Source organism: Oncorhynchus gorbuscha, linkage group LG02 (assembly GCF_021184085.1).
Source record: "Oncorhynchus gorbuscha isolate QuinsamMale2020 ecotype Even-year linkage group LG02, OgorEven_v1.0, whole genome shotgun sequence".
Classification (NCBI taxonomy): domain Eukaryota; kingdom Metazoa; phylum Chordata; class Actinopteri; order Salmoniformes; family Salmonidae; genus Oncorhynchus; species Oncorhynchus gorbuscha.
This window is the reverse complement of record NC_060174.1, coordinates 109,643,148-109,667,166: the sequence shown is the minus strand read 5'-3', so window position 1 is coordinate 109,667,166 and position 24,019 is coordinate 109,643,148. Positions and strand designations below refer to the sequence as shown.

Sequence of the window (24,019 nt, the reverse complement as noted above, 5' to 3'; positions counted from 1 at the left end):
AGACGAGCGCACACAGAGACGAGAGCACACAGAGACGAGCACACAGAGACGAGCACACAGAGACGAGCGCACAGAGACGAGCGCACAGAGACGAGCACACAGAGACGAGCGCACACAGAGACGAGCGCACACAGAGACGAGCACACAGAGACGAGCACACAGAGACGAGCGCACACAGAGACGAGTGCACACAGAGACGAGAGCACACAGAGACGAGCACACAGAGACGAGAGCACACAGAGACGAGCACACAGAGACGAGCACACAGAGACGAGCACACAGAGACGAGAGCACACAGAGACGAGCACACAGAGACGAGCACACAGAGACGAGCACACAGAGACGAGCACACAGAGACGAGCACACAGAGACGAGCACACAGAGACGAGCACACAGAGACGAGCACACAGAGACGAGCACACAGAAAACAAATGTGCCAAAACAAGTGGCTGGCAGCTGTTTTCTTGTTTTTCAAATCCCAGATTGTAGCTTTAACAAATTCTCACCCCATTCTCTCTCCATCTCTCTCCCTCTCCATCTCTCTCTCTCCCCCTCCCCCTCCTCCTCTCTCTCCCCCTCCCCCATCCTCTCTCTCCCCCTCTCCCCTCCTCTCTCTCCCCATCCCCCCTCCCTCTCTCCCCCTCCTCTCTCTCCCCTCCTCTCTCTCTCCCCTCCTATCTCTCCCCCTCTCCCCTCCTCTCTCTCCCCATCCCCCTCCCCTCTCTCTCCCCCCTCCCCCCATCCCCCCTCCTCTCTCTCCCCATCCCCCCTCCCCTATCTCTCCCCCTCTCCCCTCTCTCCCCATCCCCCTCCCCTATCTCTCCCCCTCTCCCCTCTCTCTCCCCATCCCCCCTCCCCTCTCTCTCCCTCCCCCTCCGCTCTCTCCCCTCCTCTCTCTCCCCCTCCTCTCTCTCTCCCCTCCTCTCTCCCCCTCTCCCCTCCTATCTCTCCCCCTCCTCTCTCCCCCCCATCCCCCCCCTCTCCCCCTCTCTCCTCCCCTCCTCTCTCTCCCCTCCTCTCTCTCTCCCCTCCTATCTCTCCCCCTCTCCCCTCCTATCTCTCCACAGCGGCCATCTGTCTAATGAAGAAGCTGTTAGAACCAGATCCAGCTAAGAGACCTAACATCCACCAGGTCATGTCTGACTCCTGGCTACAACTGGCTAACGCTAACACTGGAGCACCCTACCTCAACAGGTACACACACAGGTCAACTGGCTAACACTGGAGCACTCTACCTCAACAGGTACACACACAGGTCAACTGGCTAACGCTAACACTGGATCACCGTACCTCAACATTTAACATTTAACATTTAAGTAATTTAGCAGACGCTCTTATCCAGAGCGACTTACAAATTGGCACAGGTACACACACAGGTCAACAGGCTAACGTTAACACTGGAGCACTCTACCTCAACAGGTACACACACAGGTCAACTGGCTAACGCTAACGCTAACACTGGAGCACCCTACCTCAACAGGTACACACACAGGTCAACAGGCTAACGCTAACACTGGAGCACCCTACCTCAACAGGTACACACACACACACAGGTCTGATGGCTGACACCTCTCTCTGTCTCTCTAGGATCCACATTGAGGAGATCAACCACATGGTATTACTGCACATGACAGAGAGGATGGGCTACAAACACAGCGAGGTGCTGAGTGCCGTGCTCACCAACAGAGCCTGTCACACCCTGGCTGTCTACTTCCTGCTCAACAACAAGATGAAGAGGCTCTCCAAGGAATACAGGGTAGGTTAGGAAACACTACACTTTATAATAACACACTTTAGCACACAACACCTGGAGTACAGGCTAGGGTAAACAACACCTGGAGTACAGGCTAGGGTAAACAACACCTGGAGTACAGGCTAGGTTAGGGTAAACAGCATCTGGAGTACAGGCTAGGGTAAACAACACCTGGAGTACAGGCTAGGGTAAACAACATCTGGAGTACAGGCTAGGGTAAACAACACCTGGAGTACAGGCTAGGGTAAACAACACCTGGAGTACAGGCTAGGTTAGGGTAAACAACACCTGGAGTACAGGCTAGGTTAGGGTAAACAATACCTGGAGTACAGGCTAGGTTAGGGTAAACAACACCTGGAGTACAGGCTAGGTTAGGGTAAACAACACCTGGAGTACAGGCTAGGGTAAACAACACCTGGAGTACAGGCTAGGTTAGGGTAAGCAACACCTGGAGTACAGGCTAGGTTAGGGTAAACAACACCTGGAGTACAGGCTAGGTTAGGGTAAACAACACCTGGAGTACAGGCTAGGTTAGGGTAAACAACACCTGGAGTACAGGCTAGGTTAGGGTAAACAACACCTGGAGTACAGGCTAGGTTAGGGTAAACAACACCTGGAGTACAGGCTAGGTTAGGGTAAACAACACCTGGAGTACAGGCTAGGTTAGGGTAAACAACACCTGGAGTACAGGCTAGGTTAGGGTAAACAACACCTGGAGTACAGGCTAGGTTAGGGTAAACAACACCTGGAGTACAGGCTAGGTTAGGGTAAACAACACCTGGAGTACAGGCTAGGTTAGGGTAAACAACACCTGGAGTACAGGCTAGGTTAGGGTAAACAACACCTGGAGTACAGGCTAGGTTAGGGTAAACAACACCTGGAGTACAGGCTAGGTTAGGGTAAACAACACCTGGAGTACAGGCTAGGTTAGGGTAAACAACACCTGGAGTACAGGCTAGGTTAGGGTAAACAACACCTGGAGTACAGGCTAGGTTAGGGTAAACAACACCTGGAGTACAGGCTAGGTTAGGGTAAACAACACCTGGAGTACAGGCTAGGTTAGGGTAAACAACACCTGGAGTACAGGCTAGGTTAGGGTAAACAACACCTGGAGTACAGGCTAGGTTAGGGTAAACAACACCTGGAGTACAGGCTAGGTTAGGGTAAACAACACCTGGAGTACAGGCTAGGTTAGGGTAAACAACACCTGGAGTACAGGCTAGGGTAAACAACACCTGGAGTACAGGCTAGGTTAGGGTAAACAACACCTGGAGTACAGGCTAGGTTAGGGTAAGCAACACCTGGAGTACAGGCTAGGTTAGGGTAAACAACACCTGGAGTACAGGCTAGGTTAGGGTAAACAACACCTGGAGTACAGGCTAGGTTAGGGTAAACAACACCTGGAGTACAGGCTAGGTTAGGGTAAACAACACCTGGAGTACAGGCTAGGTTAGGGTAAACAACACCTGGAGTACAGGCTAGGGTAAACAACACCTGGAGTACAGGCTAGGTTAGGGTAAACAATACCTGGAGTACAGGCTAGGTTAGGGTAAGCAACACCTGGAGTACAGGCTAGGTTAGGGTAAACAACACCTGGAGTACAGGCTAGGTTAGGGTAAACAACACCTGGAGTACAGGCTAGGTTAGGGTAAACAACACCTGGAGTACAGGCTAGGTTAGGGTAAACAACACCTGGAGTACAGGCTAGGTTAGGGTAAACAACACCTGGAGTACAGGCTAGGTTAGGGTAAACAACACCTGGAGTACAGGCTAGGTTAGGGTAAACAACACCTGGAGTACAGGCTAGGTTAGGGTAAACAACACCTGGAGTACAGGCTAGGTTAGGGTAAACAACACCTGGAGTACAGGCTAGGTTAGGGTAAACAACACCTGGAGTACAGGCTAGGTTAGGGTAAACAACACCTGGAGTACAGGCTAGGTTAGGGTAAACAACACCTGGAGTACAGGCTAGGGTAAACAACACCTGGAGTACAGGCTAGGGTAAACAACACCTGGAGTACAGGCTAGGTTAGGGTAAACAACACCTGGAGTACAGGCTAGGGTAAACAACACCTGGAGTACAGGCTAGGTTAGGGTAAACAACACCTGGAGTACAGGCTAGGTTAGGGTAAACAACACCTGGAGTACAGGCTAGGTTAGGGTAAACAACACCTGGAGTACAGGCTAGGTTAGTGTAAACAACACCTGGAGTACAGGCTAGGTTAGGGTAAACAACACCTGGAGTACAGCCGATCCTTTGTTGTCCATCCTAATACTTTAAGAAGATATGACAAAGAGCTGCTAATTCAATCTGGACAAGATAATAACAGGACTGGTCCTTCACTAACAGGACTGGTCCTTCACTAACAGGAATGGTCCTTCACCAACAGGACCGGTCCTTCACTAACAGGACCGGTCCTTCACTAACAGGACCGGTCCTTCACCAACAGGACCGGTCCTTCACCAACAGGACCGGTCCTTCACCAACAGGACCGGTCCTTCACCAACAGGACCGGTCCTTCACCAACAGGACCGGTCCTTCACCAACAGGACCGGTCCTTCACCAACAGGACCGGTCCTTCACCAACAGGACCGGTCCTTCACCAACAGGACCGGTACTTCACCAACAGGACCGGTTCTTCACTAACAGGACTGGTCCTTCACTAACAGGACCAAATAGATCAGAACACTTGAGACTGTAAATATCTGTACAACACTGTACACTGTTCAACACTGTCCCTTTAAGGAAACCACCTGTTAATAACAGAAGCTTACTGTAATTATATTCTCTGTTAAACCACCTGTTAATAACAGGAACTTACTGTAATTATATTCTCTATTAAACCACCTGTTAATAACAGGAACTTACTGTAATGTAAGGAAACCACCTGTTAATGACAGGAACTTACTGTAATTATATTCTCTGTTAAACCACCTGTTAATAACAGGAGCTTACTGTAATGTAAGGAAACCACCTGTTAATAACAGGAACTTACTGTAATTATATTCTCTATTAAACCACCTGTTAATAACAGGAACTTACTGTGATGTAAGGAAACCACCTGTTAATAACAGGAACTTGCTGTAATTATATTCTCTATTAAACCACCTGTTAATAACAGGAACTTACTGTAATGTAAGGAAACCACCTGTTAATAACAGGAACTTACTGTAATTATATTCTCTATTAAACCACCTGTTAATGACAGGAGCTTACTGTAATTATAGTTTCTGTTAAACCACCTGTTAATAACAGGAGCTTACTGTAATTATAGTCTCTGTTAAACCACCTGTTAATAACAGGAGCTTACTGTAATTATATTCTCTATTAAACCACCTGTTAATGACAGGAACTTACTGTAATTATAGTCTCTGTTAAACCACCTGTTAATAACAGGAGCTTACTGTAATTATATTCTCTATTAAACCACCTGTTAATGACAGGAACTTACTGTAATTATATTCTCTGTTAAACCACCTGTTAATAACAGGAGCTTACTGTAATGTAAGGAAACCACCTGTTAATGACAGGAACTTACTGTAATTATATTCTCTGTTCAACCACCTGTTAATAACAGGAGCTTACTGTAATTATATTCTCTATTAAACCACCTGTTAATGACAGGAACTTACTGTAATTATATTCTCTGTTAAACCACCTGTTAATAACAGGAACTTACTGTAATTATATTCTCTGTTAAACCACCTGTTAATAACAGGAGCTTACTGTAATGTAAGGAAACCACCCGCTCCTCCGCTCTCTCCACTGGCTTCCAGTTGAAGCTCGCATCCGCTACAAGACCATGGTGCTTGCCTACGGAGCTATGAGGGGAACGGCACCTCAGTACCTCCAGGCTCTGATCAGGCCCTACACCCAAACAAGGGCACTGCGTTCATCCACCTCTGGCCTGCTCACCTCCCTACCACTGAGGAAGTACAGCTCCCGCTCAGCCCAGTCAAAACTGTTCGCTGCTCTGGCCCCCCAATGGTGGAACAAACTCCCTCACGACGCCAGGACAGCGGAGTCAATCACCACCTTCCGGAGACACCTGAAACCCCACCTCTTTAAGGAATACCTAGGATAGGATAAAGTAATCCTTCTCACCCCCCTTTAAGATTTAGATGCACTATTGTAAAGTGACTGTTCCACTGGATGTCATAAGGTGAATGCACCAATTTGTAAGTCGCTCTGGATAAGAGCGTCTGCTAAATGACTTAAATGTTAATGTTAAACCACCTGTTAATAGCAAGAGCTTACTGTAATTATATTCTCTGTTAAACCACCTGTTAATAACAGGAGCTTACTGTAATTATATTCTCTGTTAAACCACCTGTTAATGACAGGAACTTACTGTAATTATATTCTCTGTTAAACCACCTGTTAATAACAGAAGCTTACTGTAATTATATTCTCTGTTAAACCACCTGTTAATAACAGGAGCTTACTGTAATGTAAGGAAACCACCTGTTAATGACAGGAGCTTACTGTAATTATATTCTCTGTTAAACCACCTGTTAAGAACAGGAGCTTACTGTAATTATAGTCTCTGTTAAACCACCTGTTAATAACAGGAACTTACTGTAATTATATTCTCTGTTAAACCACCTGTTAATAACAGGAACTTACTGTAATTATAGTCTCTGTTAAACCACCTGTTAATAACAGGAACTTACTGTAATTATAGTCTCTGTTAAACCACCTGTTAATAGCAGGAACTTACTGTAATTATAGTCTCTGTTAAACCACCTGTTAATAGCAGGAACTTACTGTAATTATAGTCTCTGTTAAACCACCTGTTAATGACAGGAACTTACTGTAATGTAAGGAAACCACCTGTTAATAACAGGAACTTACTGTAATTATAGTCTCTGTTAAACCACCTGTTAATTACAGGAACTTACTGTAATTATAATCTCTGTTAAACCACCTGTTAATAGCAGGAACTTACTGCAATTATAGTCTCTGTTAAACCACCTGTTACTAGCAGGAACTTACTGTAATTATATTCTCTGTTAAACCACCTGTTAATAACAGGAACTTACTGTAATTATAGTCTCTGTTAAACCACCTGTTAATAGCAGGAACTTACTGTAATTATAGTCTCTGTTAAACCACCTGTTAATAGCAGGAACTTACTGTAATTATAGTCTCTGTTAAACCACCTGTTAATGACAGGAACTTACTGTAATGTAAGGAAACCACCTATTAATAACAGGAACTTACTGTAATTATATTCTCTGTTAAACCACCTGTTAATAACAGGAGCTTACTGTAATTATATTCTCTGTTAAACCACCTGTTAATAACAGGAATTTACTGTAATTATATTCTCTGTTAAACCACCTGTTAATAACAGGAACTTACTGTAATTATAGTCTCTGTTAAACCACCTGTTAATAACAGGAACTTACTGTAATTATAGTCTCTGTTAAACCACCTGTTAATAGCAGGAACTTACTGTAATTATAGTCTCTGTTAAACCACCTGTTAATAGCAGGAACTTACTGTAATTATAGTCTCTGTTAAACCACCTGTTAATAGCAGGAACTTACTGTAATTATATTCTCTGTTAAACCACCTGTTAATAACAGGAGCTTACTGTAATTATATTCTCTGTTAAACCACCTGTTAATGACAGGAGCTTACTGTAATTATATTCTCTGTTAAACCACCTGTTAATGACAGGAACTTACTGTAATTATATTCTCTGTTAAACCACCTGTTAATGACAGGAACTTACTGTAATGTAAGGAAACCACCTGTTAATAACAGGAACTTACTGTAATGTAAGGAAACCACCTGTTAATAACGTTGAAATAACGCCTCAGACATCTAGGAGAAGGTGTACCAGGTTGTATAAACGTTGAATAAACGTTGAAATAACGTCTCTGTCCTCCAGGAGAAGGTGTACCAGGTTGTATAAACGTAATAATGTCTCAGTCCTCTAGGAGGTGTACCAGGTTGTATAAACATTGAAATAACGTCTCTGTCCTCCAGGAGAAGGTGTACCAGGTTGTATAAACGTAATAACGTCTGTCGTCCAGGAGAAGGTGTACCATGTTGTATAAACGTTGAAATAACGTCTCTGTCCTCCAGGAGAAGGTGTACCAGGAGAAGGAGAAGAAGACAGAGAAGAATGAGTACTTCCAGACCCAGTGGAGAAAACACGTAGAGAAGGTCACCATCCCTCCTAAACAGACTCCCGTCTACCTGGCCGTCAGCAAGGGCCCGAGCAAGGAGAAGAAGCACAGGAACGGTGAGACCAGAGAGAGAGAAACACACTCAGACAGACAGGCACTGACTGCTCTCAACAACAATGGACCTCCACCCCTCCCCTCCATCCCTCAACTCCATCTCACCTCTCCCCTCCACTCCATCCCTCCCCTCCCTCCCTCCACTCCATCCCTCAACTCCATCCCTCCACTCCATCCCTCCACTCCATCCCTCAACTCCATCTCACCTCTCCCCTCCCCTCCATCCCTCAACTCCATCTCACCTCTCCCCTCCCCTCCATCCCTCCACAAGGGAAGTCTAGGTAAAAAGTTAGAGGAAAACCCGCCTCAGTCTTCTGAAAATCTAACCCTAAGATAGTTTGATTATTCAGTGAGACATTTACACACATTTTCATGCCAGAGACACACCAGAATGGCTTTCCAAGAGGTGTTGAGTGTTCCTGAGTGGTCCAGTCTCATGGACTGATTGGTTTTATTTTAGGGTAAAAATACCACCGTTGTGTGGTCAGCCCAGAAGGTAACACTCTTCCTCTCTCTCCTCTTCCTCTCTCTCCTCTTCCTCTCTCTCCTCATCCTCTCTCCTCTTCCTCTCTCTCCTCTTCCTCTCTCTCCTCTTCCTCTCTCCTCTTCCTCTCTCTCCTCTTCCTCTCTCTCCTCTTCCTCTCTCTCCTCATCTCTCTCAGGTCTGCTGCGAGCGGTGACAGGTAACTTCCACCGTGCCTCTCCTCTCGCCCCGTCCGGCACCGTCGCCTCGTCCTCCATGGAATACCTAGAGATCCACCCCCTCTTCCCCCGCACGTCCCAGCCAACCAGGCACCTAGAAACCCTCCAGGCAGCCAATACCAGCCCTGACCACATCCCCGCCCCCCCGGCTCCGTCTCCAATCGGCATGCACTCCTACGACTCCCTCGCCAAAGCTGAGACAATCGACGACGTCGTGGTCCCCGCCTCGGCCACACCCTGGTACAAACTGACCAATGGGACCTTCTCTCCTCCGCGACACGTCTCAGCCTTCCACCCTGATTCGTCCTACCTAAAAAAGGCGACTATCCCCAGCCCCCCCGTCCTCATCGTCAACCCCCAGCCAAAAAACTCCTCCTCTAACTCGGGTGACAACCCCCCTAGTATCTTCGGCAGCCCCCCGGGAGGTTCTGCCTTCTCCCCGCCCAAATCAGCCTTCAGTCCCCTCAACCCATCCTCTGCGTTCAGTCCTCCGTCCGCCGGGGGCAGCGTTGAGCCAGACAGCCCCCAGCACAGCAAGTTCCCTTCTATGGGCATCGGTCAGATCCTGAAGAAGAAGGGTCCCTTCCAGCCGTTCAGTTTCAGGGCGGAGCAAGCGGTGGAGGAGGATCTGGTGTCTCCGCCCCCGTACCACATGCAGACGCTGCTCTGCGCCTCCGGGGCGCTCAAGACCCTCTGCTGAAGCATTGTGGGTAGCGGTACAAAGATGATGATGTGGCTCTGGTCCAAAGTAGTGCACTGTGAAACGAGGGGATAGGGTGGGGTCGTTTTTGAGTTCACTCCTGAGCAGCCTTGGATTTCGTCCTCTGCGGAGGCAGTCGCCATGACAACACTACGACTCTAGAGACCCTCTTGGTATCACAGAGATAAACTATTGTAATAATAGTAATTAATGCATTAAACATTAAAGACAGAGAAAGATTAAGGTGGATAAAATGCCACGTTGTCAACGAGTGTTTCGGCTGACTAAAGGCCTTTGTTGTGACACCGGTGACTGGAACACATGACCAACCAAGCTCCACAGTGTTACCTGTCATTGTTGTATATTGTGCTGTGAGAGAGAGCTGAGTGACAACACACACACACAGAGAGAGAGAGCTGAGTGACACACACACACAGAGAGAGAGAGAGAGAGAGAGCTGAGTGACACACACACACACAGAGAGAGAGAGAGAGAGAGCTGAGTGACACACACACACACACACACACACACACACACACACACACACACACACACACACACACACACACACACACACACACACACACACACACACACACAGAGAGAGAGAGCTGAGTGACACACACACAGAGAGAGAGAGAGAGAGAGAGAGAGAGAGCTGAGTAATACAGAGAGAGAGAGAGCTGAGTGACACACAGAGAGAGAGAGAGTGACACACACACACACACAGTGACACACAGAGACACACACACAGAGAGAGAGAGCTGAGTGACACACACACAGAGAGAGAGAGCTGAGTGACACACACAGAGAGAGAGAGCTGAGTGACACACATAGAGAGAGCTGAGTGACACACAGAGAGAGAGAGAGAGCTGAGTAATACAGAGAGAGAGAGAGAGAGAGAGAGAGAGAGAGAGAGAGAGAGAGAGAGAGAGAGAGAGAGAGAGTGACAGAGAGAGAGAGAGAGAGAGAGAGAGAGAGAGAGAGAGAGAGAGAGAGAGAGAGACAGAGAGAGAGAGAGAGAGAGAGAGAGAGAGAGAGAGCTGAGTGAGAGAGAGAGAGAGAGAGAGAGAGAGAGAGAGAGAGAGAGAGAGAGAGAGAGCTGAGTGACAGAGAGAGAGAGAGAGAGAGAGAGAGAGAGAGAGAGAGAGAGAGAGAGCTGAGTGACAGAGAGAGAGAGAGAGAGAGAGAGAGAGAGAGAGAGAGAGAGAGAGAGAGAGCTGAGTGACAGAGAGAGAGAGAGAGAGAGAGAGAGAGAGCTGAGTGACAGAGAGAGAGAGAGAGAGAGAGAGAGAGAGAGAGAGAGCTGAGTGACAGAGAGAGAGAGAGAGAGAGAGAGAGAGAGAGAGAGAGAGAGAGAGAGAGAGAGAGCTGAGTGACAGAGAGAGAGAGAGAGAGAGAGAGAGAGAGAGCTGAGTGAGAGAGAGAGAGAGAGAGCTGAGAGACAGACAGAGAGAGAGCTGAGTGACAGAGAGAGAGAGAGAGCTGAGTGACAGAGAGAGAGAGAGAGAGAGAGAGAGCTGAGTGACAGAGAGAGAGAGAGAGAGAGAGAGAGAGAGAGAGAGAGAGAGCTGAGTGAGAGAGAGAGAGAGAGAGAGAGAGCTGAGTGACAGAGAGAGAGAGAGAGAGAGAGAGAGCTGAGTGACAGAGAGAGAGAGAGAGAGAGAGAGAGAGAGAGAGAGAGAGAGAGAGAGAGAGAGAGAGAGAGAGAGAGAGAGAGCTGAGTGACACACAGAGAGAGAGAGAGAGAAAGCTGAGTGACACACACACAGAGCTGAATGATCCATGTCACCTTAAGTAATTCTGACTGTAGTCTGTGCTATAATAGTACTATATGTGTGTTCTGCCTGCCGGTATTGCCAAGGTGTTCTGGACAAATGGAACCGGTGAAGAACGTTACCTGTGAATACCACATGTTCTAATTATGGACTCTAGTGTCACTAAGATTTTACATTCATATAATCACTGTATTGGACTAACTAATGCTTCCATTTACTGTACACAGGGCTTCTCACTGTTGAGAGGCTTCTCTTTCATACACAGGGCTTCTCACTGTTGAGAGGCTTCTCTTTCATACACAGGGCTTCTCACTGTTGAGTCTTTCATACCTGGCCAAATCTGCAAAACCGTTTTAATATGTAAATGTGAAGAAACTTTGCATTTTTCTTTTAAACAAGAAATGTCTTTGTAAATCTTTTTTGATGTTGTCAATATTCATATTGATTTGGATTTGAGTCACGTTCTTTAGTAATGCTTTTGTAATGTGTATTTTTTATTTTGTGCGTTGAGAGATTTTTTATGATGCCTTATGAAATATTTAAAATATTTATACTAAATCCATGATGTCTCTGTCTGCTCCTTCTACGCCACATGCCCCTTGTCTGGGGGCTTGTCAGTAGACACTGTGTGTGTGTGTGTGTGTGTGTGTGTGTGTGTGTGTGTGTGTGTGTGTGTGTGTGTGTGTGTGTGTGTGTGTGTGTGTGTGTGTGTGTGTGTGTGTGTCAGTAGACACTGTGTGTGTGTGTGTGTGTGTGTGTGTGTGTGTGTGTGTGTGTGTGTGTGTGTGTGTGTGTGTGTGTGTGTGTGTGTGTGTGTGTGTGTGTGTGTGTGTGTGTGTGTGTGTGTGTGTGTGTCAGTAGACACTGTGTGTGTGTCAGTAGACACTGTGTGTGTGTCAGTAGACACTATGTGTGTGTGTGTGTGTCAGTAGACACTGTGTGTGTGTGTGTGTCAGTAGACACTGTGTGTGTGTGTGTGTCAGTAGACACTGTGTGTGTGTGGGTCAGTAGACACTGTGTGTGTGTTTGTGTGTCAGTAGACACTGTGTGTGTGTGTGTGTGTGTGTGTGTGTGTGTGTGTGTGTGTGTGTGTGTGTGTGTGTGTGTGTGTGTGTGTGTGTGTGTGTGTGTGTGTGTGTGTGTGTGTGTGTGTGTGTGTGTGTGTGTGTGTGTGTGTGTGTGTGTGTACTCAACCTTTTAATGAACATTCCTGAAATGCTATACATTTGCCAATATAATCCAGTTTTATAAATAAACATCGGATTTATTTGGTTTCTATGTCACTAAAGAAACAAAACATTGATCAAATCAAATGTTAAGTTTAATTTGTATGAAATCCTAGAAACCCCCGTGTCTCACGTCTGGACAGACTTGGTAAATGTGGAACACCTCCCAGTAGGCTGATGAGGACACGGCCTTCTGTGGCTTCTCCCAACACATGCTGTATCCATTTCCCACAAGACATCTGTGGTGGTCATGAAACCAACACCACAGCTGAACGACCCCTTGGTACTGACCAACCCCCCCCCCCCCCCATGTTAATACACTCAAGTACGGCGCCGCGGTCCATAAACCGTTCTCTGTCACACTCTGTCACGACCAGACAAAGAAAGGGGGGGTTCTGTGAGACATGCACGCAGCAAAAACAGGACTCCCTGGTTAAATCGGTGTGGCTGAGCCGCTGAGAGCCGAGATGAGAGGGGGGGGGGGTATTAGGGTCTAAGCCCTTTGTTTACCAAAGGGGACAGTGAGAGCCAAATCACCCCCGTAGCACCAGAAACAGACGATGACACAGACCCCTATAGCTTAGACACAGACTGGACAAAAAGGGTGATAACACTACACACCAGGACCACTCTGGGTTAACTACAGTCTACGAGCCTGAAAACACTGGGTTAACTACAGTCTACGAGCCTGAAAACACTCTGGGTTAACTACAGTCTACGAGCCTGAAAACACTCTGGGTTAACTACAGTCTACGAGCCTGAAAACACTGGGTTAACTTCCATGCCATCAAAAAGAACATCGAATTCAACATACCAATTAGGATCTGGCTAAAAATACATGAATCATTTATAGAACCTATTGCCCGTTATGGTTGTGATGTCTGGGGTCCTGCTCACCAACCAAGACTTCACTAATTGGGACAAACACCAAATTGAGACTCCGCATGCAGAATTCTGCAAAAATATTCTCCGTGTACAACGTAGAAAACCAAATAATGCATGCAGAGCAGAATTAGGCCGATACCCACTAATTATCAAAATCCAGAAAAGAGACGTTAAATTCTTCAACCTAAAAGGAAGCGATTCCCAAACCTTCCATAACAAAGCCATCACCTACAGAGAGATGAACCTGGAGAAGAGTCCCCTAAGCAAGCTGGTCCTGGGGCTCTGTTCACAACACAAACACACCCCACAGAGCCCCTGGACAGCAGCACAATTAGACCCAATCAAATCATGACAAAACAAAAAGATATTTACTTGACACATTGAAAAGAATTAACAAAAAATCAGAGCAAACTAGAATGCTATTTGGCCCTACACAGAGAGTACACAGTGGCAGAATACCTGACCACTGTGACTGACCCAAACTTAAGGAAAGCTTTGACTATGTACAGACTCAGTGAGCATAGCCTTGCTATTGAGAAAGGCCGCCGTAGGCAGACATGGCTCTCAAGAGAAGACAGGCTATGTGCTCACGGCCCACAAAATGAGGTGGAAACTGAGCTGCACTTCCTAACCTCCTGCCCAATGTATGACCATATTAGAGAGACATATTTCCCTCAGATTACACAGATCCACAAAGAATTCGAAAAACAAAATCCAATTTTGATAAACTCCCATATCTACTGGGTGAAATACCAGTGTGCAGCAGCAAGATGTGTGACCTGTTGCCACGTGAAAAGGGGAACCAGTGAAGAACAAACACCATTGTAAATCAGGGGTTGGAACTGGTTCCTGGAATAGAACCAAAAACCGGAAAAGAACAGAATTTTTCAAGGAACAGACAGGAAAGTGATCCATAATGTTCCGGAACAGAACCAAAAACCGGAAAAGAACAGAATTTTTCAAGGAAAAGAACAGAACCAAAAACCGGAAAAGAACAGAATTTTTCAAGGAACAGACAGGAAAGTGATCCACAATGTTCCGGAACAGAACCAAAAACCGGAAAAGAACAGAATTTTTCGAGGAACAGACAGGAAAGTGATCCACAATGTTCCGGAACAGAACCTCTATTTTAAAAGCATGGGAAATGGTTAATAACGATACTTCACAATCCAGGCATTTTTTCCAGTCTCACAAAAAAAGTGACTATGCTGTCACTCCCTGTCATTCAGAAACATACTCCAGTGTCTGCCTGCCCCTCCCCCTCCTTCTGAGGAGGCTACTGTACTGACGTTACCATAGGCTACTGACCTGCCGTTACGATAGGCTACCGACCTGCCGTTACAATAGGCTACTGACCTGACGTTACGATAGGTTACTGTACTGACGTTACCATAGGCTACCGACCTGACGTTACGATAGGCTACTGTACTGACGTTACATATGTGATTCAGAAGAGAGAGATTTTTAATTAGCTAGAGAAGAATGGATGAACTTTTTCAATGCTAGTTAAGGATACTACAGGCCGAGATATCACGATTCAAGTTAGATTTACTAACTGCAAAAAGGTAAGACGTGTTTTTAAACCTGGTATCGCTCGTTAGCTAGCTAGCTCAAAGGACAGTCAAGGTTCCTCCATAGAAGCAGCTCCTCCGTTGGTCCAATTCAGATAATGATGTCATAACAAGGTGCCCAGCACTTCAAGCCTCCTCCTAAGGACAGTGTTAAACACTCGTCACTAAACCACGTACTGTGTACTTCAAACATACTGTGTACCAGACGGTCACAAACCGTGTACTTCAAACATACTGTGTACCAGACCGGACCCGGCTTCTCATCTGTCAACATGTTCAGCCTTAAAACCCAACCACACTAATCCTGTTTTCAGTCATTTGTCCCATCTCTCCTTATCTATGTCTGTCTGTCTCACCCTCCATCTCTCTCTTGGTCTATTTCTCTCCCTCGCTCCCTTTGTGGGTCTCTCTTTCTCTCGCTCTCTGCCTCTCTTCCTCCCTCTATCCCTCCCTGGCTGTCTCCTCCTCCCTCTACCCCTCCCTGGCTGTCTCCTCCTCCCTCTACCCCTCCCTGGCTGTCTCCTCCTCCCTCTACCCTTCCCTGGCCGTCTCCTCCTCCCTCTACCCCTCCCTGGCTGTCTCCTTCTCCCTCTACCCCCCCTGGCCGTCTCCTCCTCCCTCTACCCCTCCCTGGCTGTCTCCTCCTCCCTCTACCCCTCCCTGGCTGTCTCCTTCTCCCTCTACCCCTCCCTGGCCGTCTCCTCCTCCCTCTACCACTCGCTGGCCGTCTCCTCCTCCCTCTACCCCTCCCTGGCCGTCTCTTCCTCCCTCTACCCCTCCCTGGCCGTCTCCTCCTCCCTCTACCCCTCCCTGGCCGTCTCCTCCTCCCTCTACCCCTCCCTGGCCGTCTCCTCCCCCTCTACCCCTCCCTGGCCGTCTCCTCCTCCCTCTACCCCTCCCTGGCCGTCTCCCTCCTCCCCTCTACCCCTCCCTCCCTGGCCGTCTCTTCCTCCCTCTACCCCTCCCTGGCCGTCTCTTCCTCCCTCTACCCCTCCCTGGCCGTCTCCTCCTCCCTCTACCCCTCCCTGGCCGTCTCCTCCTCCCTCTACCCCTCCCTGGCTGTCTCCTTCTCCCTCTACCCCTCCCTGGCTGTCTCCTTCTCCCTCTACCCCTCCCTGGCTGTCTCCTTCTCCCTCTACCCCTCCCGCTCTTTCACTCCCTATGTTTCCGCCTGCCTCTTGCTCTCTCTGTCTGCCTCTCCGTCCATCTTTCTCTCTCTCTCTGCCCATCTCCCCCTCTCTCTCTCTCTCTCACACACACACACACACACACACACACACACACACACACACACACACACACACACACACACACACACACACACACACACACACACACACACACACACACACACACACACACACACACACACAACTACGCAGGGTGGTGGCATAGGGTCTGGAACTGCCTTTGTGTCTGAGAAAAACAGACGATCAATTTACTGTACGCTGACACTCTTGCAAACGCAGAGAGAGGATAGGGGCAGACACTCCTCATGAACTAGTCAATAAATCAAAATATGATCCACATTTAGCGTAGACACAGTGCAACATAATGTTTGTTACTAGCTGTAACAATTAAGTAAAATGTCAAACAAAGTACACAAATTATCAAACCGATAAACAGCCTAAGCAGCAAAACAGATGCAATCTCTGAGATTAATTTACAGTAGAAATACTAGAATGATAAGTACAGAGTAGATATACTAGAATGATAAGTACAGAGTAGATATACTAGAATGATAAGTACAGAGTAGATATACTAGAATGATAAGTACAGAGTAGATATACTAGAATGATAAGTACAGAGTAGATATACTAGAATGATAAGTACAGTAGATATACTAGAATGATAAGTACAGAGTAGATATACTAGAATGATAAGTACAGAGTAGATATACTAGAATGATAAGTACAGAGAGATATACTAGAATGATAAGTACAGAGTAGATATACTAGAATGATACAGAGTAGATATACTAGAATGATAAGTACAGAGTAGATATACTAGAATGATAAGTACAGAGTAGATATACTAGAATGATAAGTAGAGTAGATATACTAGAATGATAAGTACAGAGTAGATATACTAGAATGATAAGTACAGAGTAGATATACTAGAATGATAAGTACAGAGTAGATATACTAGAATGATAAGTACAGAGTAGATATACTAGAATGATAAGTACAGAGTAGATATACTAGAATGATAAGTAAAGGGAGATATACTAGAATGATAAGTACAGAGTAGATATACTAGAATGATAAGTACAGAGTAGATATACTAGAATGATAAGTTAGAATGATAAGTACAGAGTAGATATACTAGAATGATAAGTACAGAGTAGATATACTAGAATGATAAGTACAGAGTAGATATACTAGAATGATAAGTACAGAGTAGATATACTAGAATGATAAGTACAGAGTAGATATACTAGAATGATAAGTACAGAGTAGATATACTAGAATGATAAGTACAGAGTAGATATACTAGAATGATAAGTACAGAGTAGATATACTAGAATGATAAGTACAGGGTAGATATACTAGAATGATAAGTACAGAGTAGATAGTGAGATATGTCAAGAATACAGTATATAATAAGTGTTGTGGATAATGTTAAAACCAGATGGCACCCAATTCCATATATAGGGAATTACATTATACTACAGCCCTATAAAGGGAATTACATTATACTACAGCCCTATAAAGGGAATTACATTATACTACAGCCCTATAAAGGGAATTACATTATACTACAGCCCTATAAAGGGAATTACATTATACTACAGCCCTATATAGGGAATTACATTATACTACAGCCCTATAAAGGGAATTACATTATACTACAGCCCTATAAAGGGAATTACATTATACTACAGCCCTATAAAGGGAATTACATTATACTACAGCCCTATATAGGGAATTACATTATACTACAGCCCTATATAGGGAATTACATTATACTACAGCCCTATAAAGGGAATTACATTATACTACAGCCCTATATAGGGAATTACATTATACTACAGCCCTATATAGGGAATTACATTATACTACAGCCCTATAAAGGGAATTACATTATACTACAGCCCTATAAAGGGAATTACATTATACTACAGCCCTATAAAGGGAATTACATTATACTACAGCCCTATATAGGGAATTACATTATACTACAGCCCTATATAGGGAATTACATTATACTACAGCCCTATAAAGGGAATTACATTATACTACAGCCCTATAAAGGGAATTACATTATACTACAGCCCTATAAAGGGAATTACATTATACTACAGCCCTATAAAGGGAATTACATTATACTACAGCCCTATATAGGGAATTACATTATACTACAGCCCTATATAGGGAATTACATTATACTACAGCCCTATATAGGGAATTACATTATACTACAGCCCTATATAGGGAATTACATTATACTACAGCCCTATAAAGGGAATTACATTATACTACAGCCCTATAAAGGGAATTACATTATACTACAGCCCTGTATAGGGAATTACATTATACTACAGCCCTATATAGGGAATTACATTATACTACAGCCCTATATAGGGAATTACATTATACTACAGCCCTATATAGGGAATTACATTATACTACAGCCCTATAAAGGGAATTACATTATACTACAGCCCTATAAAGGGAATTACATTATACTACAGCCCTATAAAGGGAATTACATTATACTACAGCCCTATAAAGGGAATTACATTATACTACAGCCCTGTATAGGGAATTACATTATACTACAGCCCTATACAGGGAATTACATTATACTACAGCACTATATAGGGAATTACATTATACTACAGCCCTATATAGGGAATTACATTATACTACAGCCCTATATAGGGAATTACATTATACTACAACCCTATATAGGGAATTACATTATACTACAGCCCTATTCCCTATATAGTACACTACTTTATACTACAGCCCTATTCCCTATATAGTACACTACTTTATACTACAGCCCTATTCCCTATATAGTACACTACTTTATACTACAGCCCTATTCCCTATATAGTACACTACTTTATACTACAGCCCTATTCCCTATATAGGGCACTACTTTATACTACAGCCCTATTCCCTATATAGTACACTACTTTATACTACAGCCTTATTCCCTATATAGTACACTACTTTATACTACAGCCCTATTCCCTATATAGTACACTACTTTATACTACAGCCCTATTCCCTATATAGTACACTACTTTATACTACAGCCCTATTCCCTATATAGTACACTACTTTATACTACAGCCCTATTCCCTATATAGTACACTACTTTATACTACAGCCCTATTCCCTATATAGTACATTACTTTATACTACAGCCCTATTCCCTATATAGTACACTACTTTATACTACAGCCCTATTCCCTATATAGGGTACTACTTTATACTAAAGCCCTATTCCCTAGTAGTCCTGCTTTTGACCAGGGCCGTATGGTGAATCGGGAGCCATTTGGGAAGCAAACCGGTCTGTTAGCTCACAGGTGGCACTCCCTCAGACACTATCCCTCAATAACGCCAGTAGGAAAACCAATCAGAAGGCAGCTCTCTCAGCCAATGGCTGCTCAGCGTCTGTGGTAACTGTAGCATTGGGCCTGGCTGTGATTGGCCACAGTGTTACAGGCAGGAAAGGCTGTGATTGGCTGCCTGGGAGCTGTTGCTTCAGAAGCTCCATGGCAACATAGCTTCAGAAGGTGAATGGATGGGAGGGATGGAAAGAGAGGCTGCTCGTTTCACTCTGACACCACCTCTGCATTATTCAACCGGAGTCCCTGAGGACTTGGAGAGCGAGAGAGAGAGTCAGTGTGTTGACAGGCTGGGGTGAGGGAACAGCAATAATTGCATCTCACAGTGCAATTCAACCAGCCAAACACCTCTTTCTCTCCATGTCTAATTCAAAGGGCTTTGTTGGCATGGGAAACATATGTTAACATTGCCTAAGCAAGTGAAGTAGATAAACAAAAAGTGAAATAAACAAAAATGAACAGTAAACATTACACTCACAGAAGTTCCAAAATAAAAGAGATTTCAAAATGTCATATTATGTCTGTATACAGTGTTGTAACCATGTACAAATAGTTAAAGTACAAAAAATAAATAAGCATAAATATGAGTTGTATTTACAATGGTGTTTGTTCTTCACTGGTTGCCCTTTTCTCGTGGCAACAGGTCACACATCTTGCTGCTGTGATGGCACACTGTGGAATTTCACCCAGTAGATATGAGAGTTTATCAACATGGTGTGGTTTCAAATTCTTTGTGGATCTTTGTAATCTGTGGGAAATACACATTACCAAAAGTATGTGGACACCTATTCATCGAACATCTCATTCCAAAATCATGGGCTTTAATATGGAATTGGTCCCCCCCTTTTCTGCTATAACAGCCTCCACTCTTCTGGGAAGTCATTAATATGGAGTTGGTCCCCCCTTTGCTGCTAAAACAGCCTCCACTCTTCTGGGAAGGCTTTCCACTAGATGTTGAACATTGCTGCTATAACAGACTCCACTCTTCTGGGAAGGCTTTCCACTAGATGTTGGAACATTGCTGCCATAACAGCCTCCACTCTTCTGGGAAGGCTTTCCACTAGATGTTGAACATTGCTGCTATAACAGACTCCACTCTTCTGGGAAGGCTTTCCACTAGATGTTGGAACATTGCTGCTATAACAGCCTCCACTCTTCTGGGAAGGCTTTCCACTAGATGTTGGAACATTGCTGCTATAACAGCCTCCACTCTTCTGGGAAGGCTTTCCACTAGATGTTGGAACATTGCTGATATAACAGCCTCCACTCTTCTGGGAAGGCTTTCCACTAGATGTTGGAACATTGCTGCTATAACAGCCTCCACTCTTCTGGGAAGGCTTTCCACTAGATGTTGGAACATTGCTGCTGGGACTTCCATTCAGCCATAAGAGCATTAGTGAGGTCGGTCACTGATGTTGGGCGATTAGTCCTGGCTCGCAGTCAGGGTTTCAATTAAATCCATAGGTGTTCGATGGGGTTGAGGTTAGGGCTCTGTGCAGACCAGTCAAGTTCTTCCACACCGATCGACAAACCATTTCTGTATGGACCTCGCTTTGTCATGCTGAAACAGGAACAGGCCTTCCCCAAACTGTTGCCACAAAGTTGGAAGTACAGAATCATCTGGAATGTCATTATATGCTGCAGCATTAAGATTTCCCTTCACTGGAACTAAGGGGCCTAGCTCAAACCATGAAAAACAGCCACAGACTATTATTTCTCCTCCACCAAACTTGACAGTTAGCACTATGCATTGGGGCAGGTAGCGTTCTCCTGCCATCCACCAAACCCAGAGTCGGCCGTCAGATCTGCCAGATAATGAAGAGTGATTCATAACTCGAGAGAACGTGTTTCCACTGCTCCAGACTCCAATGGTGGTGAGATTTACACACCAGCCGATGCTTGGTATCATGCGTGGTGATCTTAGGCTTGTGTGCGGCTGCTCAGCCATGGAAACCCATTTCATGAAGCTCCTAACAAACAGTTATTGTGCTGACGTTGCTTCCAGAGGCAGTTTGGAACTCGGTAGTGAGAGTTAGAACTGAGGACAATTTAAAAAAAAGTTTTTTAACATAGTTAATCACTCTGCAGTCTCGTTCTGTGAACTTGTGGTCTGACACTTCGCGGCTGAGCCGTTGTTGAACTAGTTGCTGCTGTAGGTCCTGCTTGGTTAGTGACAAACACCAGATCATCAGCAAAATGTAGTGTTCAGGTAATTTCATAATTCCAATAGGTTTTCATTAATTGAATTCACTTAGTCTATTTTATGAGAATTTGTAAGATTCTTATTTGCATAAAATAGACAGAGACCAGTCTTATCAAAATTAGATAATCGTATTTATTATTTATTTAATCGTATTTATTCTTGGAGCGCGCTGCCATGTAAGCACGAACAACAGTTTATATACAAACGTCCTTCCTCCTATCAACCAGGACCCAACAAGTTGAAAAGCTCATTCCAACCCACTAGCTCGCTCACTCCAGAAACACACTTATCTATTAACTTCTGGAATCTTCACCTTCATCCATCACTATTTAGAAGACAGTTCCAGATAATGGAAAACCCAGGAAAACACTCTCTGCCTTATCTAAACATCCCAGAGCTAAGTTGAGTGGGTTCAACCATAGGTTAATGACCCTTTTTGCTTACTTAAAAACCCACAATTCCAGTCTCCTCCAACCTGGCTGGAATGGTATTTATTTTATTTAATTACCCCCATTCTCATGCTCCACAATCCCTTCCTTATTAATCAGATATAAAACAGAGTACACATTTACTTAGTTACAGTTCTATTTATAATGGGGATATTGTGTTTAGTCATTTATTCCTAACAGGTAAGACATTTGACTTCAGATTCTAGTAGGGTGAGGCCGGGTGCAGCAGACTTTCTGGGCAGGGGAGAGAGACTCGCCAATTCACTGATATAAATGTTGAAGAGAGTGGGACTCAAACAGCATCCCTGTCTCACCCCACGACCCCGTGGAAAAAAATGTGACCATTTTAACCACACTTGTTTGTGTACATGGGATTTTGTGTTTCTCCTCCCAAACACCACATTGCATCAATCTGTATAGCAGACCCTCATTCCAAATTGCATCAAATGTTTTTTTTTTATAAGTCAAGCATGAGAAGACTGTCTTCGTTTTGGTTTGTTTTTCAATTAGGGTGTGTAAGGGTGAATCCGTGGTCGGTCGTACAGCAGTTTGGTAAAAATCCAGTTTGACGTTTGCTCAGTACATTGTTTTCACTGAGGAAATATATGAGTCTGCTGTTAATGATAATGCAAGGGGATTTTCCTTTAGGTTGCTGTTGACGTGTGTCTCTCTCTCACACACAGATTAATGGGCCCTCAAATCATGACAAACAAAACAGGAAAACAGAAAGGAGAACGCCACTGCTCGTGCTCCCAGGTTATATTTATTAACGACGTTTTGACCCTTACGTCTTCAGTCATCCATATCCCAGGTGGGGTTTATATATATATATAAACCAGTACTCAGTGACAGTACTCAGTGACATCACTTCCTGAAACAGGAGGTAAAAAAATAAAAAATGGTTTAAACAGTTTCACAATATTACCATTCAATGTATCAAAACAAACAAAAGAACCAACCAGGGAGTCAAGACAATCCTCCCTAATGCCATATGAGGTCGTAACAGATCACATCCAGGTCCCTCCACCAGCTCCCCTGCCACCAGCTGGCCTGTACCCAGACAGCTCAGCCTCTACTGGGGGAGCAGAAACAGCTCTCTCCCCAGCTGGCCTCTCCACCAGCACCCCTCTCCCCAGCTGGCCTGTACCCAGACAGCTCAGCCTCTACTGGGGGAGCAGAAACAGCTCTCTCCCCAGCACCCCTCTCCACCAGCACCCCTCTCCACCAGCTGGCCTGTACCCAGACAACTCAGCCTCTACTGGGGAACAGAAACAAAGATCTCCTGCTGGGAACAAAGACCACGCGGCCGGACAGATAATGTTGTTGTGTTTTTACCCGGCGATAGAGTGATGAGAGCCTGAGGAATGGAGAGGGGAGTCAGGAGGGTTAAAAACACCATCTCACACACCCACAGGGATTAGGCCCGTCAGTCTCGGTGAGACAGACCAGACTCCTCCTCTACACCCTGAGTGTGTGTTCTCTTACAGGCCAGCAAGCTGGCTGGCTTTTTTTTTTTCACCTTGGAAATCGTTGGTGAGATGGTAACAGGCGCTCAGCAAAACACAGCACGTGCTCCCTTTTTTATTACCATAGCAACCTGCCCCTGGATACGGGCGGATACAGCTGGTTGGACCACCACGTCATCCTCTAGAACCTAGCGGTTGTTATGGCAGCACACTGAAACCGCGTGGTGGGGGAGGGAACATGAGGGGAGGGTGATGGGGGAGGTCAGCTCCAAGGGCTGTTGTGTAGGGAGGCACATTAGACTGTTGTTGGTAAATAGAGAGTAAACATGTAAACACCAGACATCCCCGGCCCCTCCCCCTTACACACGTTCTGTCCCTGAGAAACTGCTTTCTAATGTAAACTATAAAAATACAAACAAAAAAACAAATCATGTTTTATATAACTTTAT

General features: G+C 45.1%; 2 protein-coding genes across 2 annotated transcripts in view; both read left to right on the top strand.

Annotated features, from left to right (window-relative positions):
- LOC123990973 (hormonally up-regulated neu tumor-associated kinase homolog A-like) overlaps positions 1-8,293 on the top strand; it is a 50,709-nt gene extending 42,416 nt beyond the window's left edge. Inside the window, exons 7-10 of the mRNA XM_046292042.1 lie at positions 1,068-1,194; positions 1,588-1,756; positions 7,851-8,010; positions 8,280-8,293. Of these exons, the coding sequence (XP_046147998.1) occupies positions 1,068-1,194; positions 1,588-1,756; positions 7,851-8,010; positions 8,280-8,293 (470 nt within the window). The remainder of the gene's footprint in view (positions 1-1,067; positions 1,195-1,587; positions 1,757-7,850; positions 8,011-8,279) is intronic.
- Positions 7,681-9,818, top strand: LOC124015572 (pollen-specific leucine-rich repeat extensin-like protein 2). Its single transcript, XM_046330891.1, has 2 exons — positions 7,681-8,010; positions 8,671-9,818. The coding sequence occupies exon 2, from the start codon at positions 8,748-8,750 to the stop codon at positions 9,408-9,410; it is 663 nt and encodes a 220-aa protein (XP_046186847.1). The 5' UTR covers positions 7,681-8,010; positions 8,671-8,747; the 3' UTR covers positions 9,411-9,818.
- The last annotated feature ends 14,201 nt before the right edge of the window (positions 9,819-24,019 follow it).

Excerpts from the sequence above, each read along its gene's own strand:
- LOC124015572 (XM_046330891.1), top strand. The coding sequence starts at position 8,748 with ATGGAATACCTAGAGATCCACCCCCTCTTCCCCCGCACGTCCCAGCCA.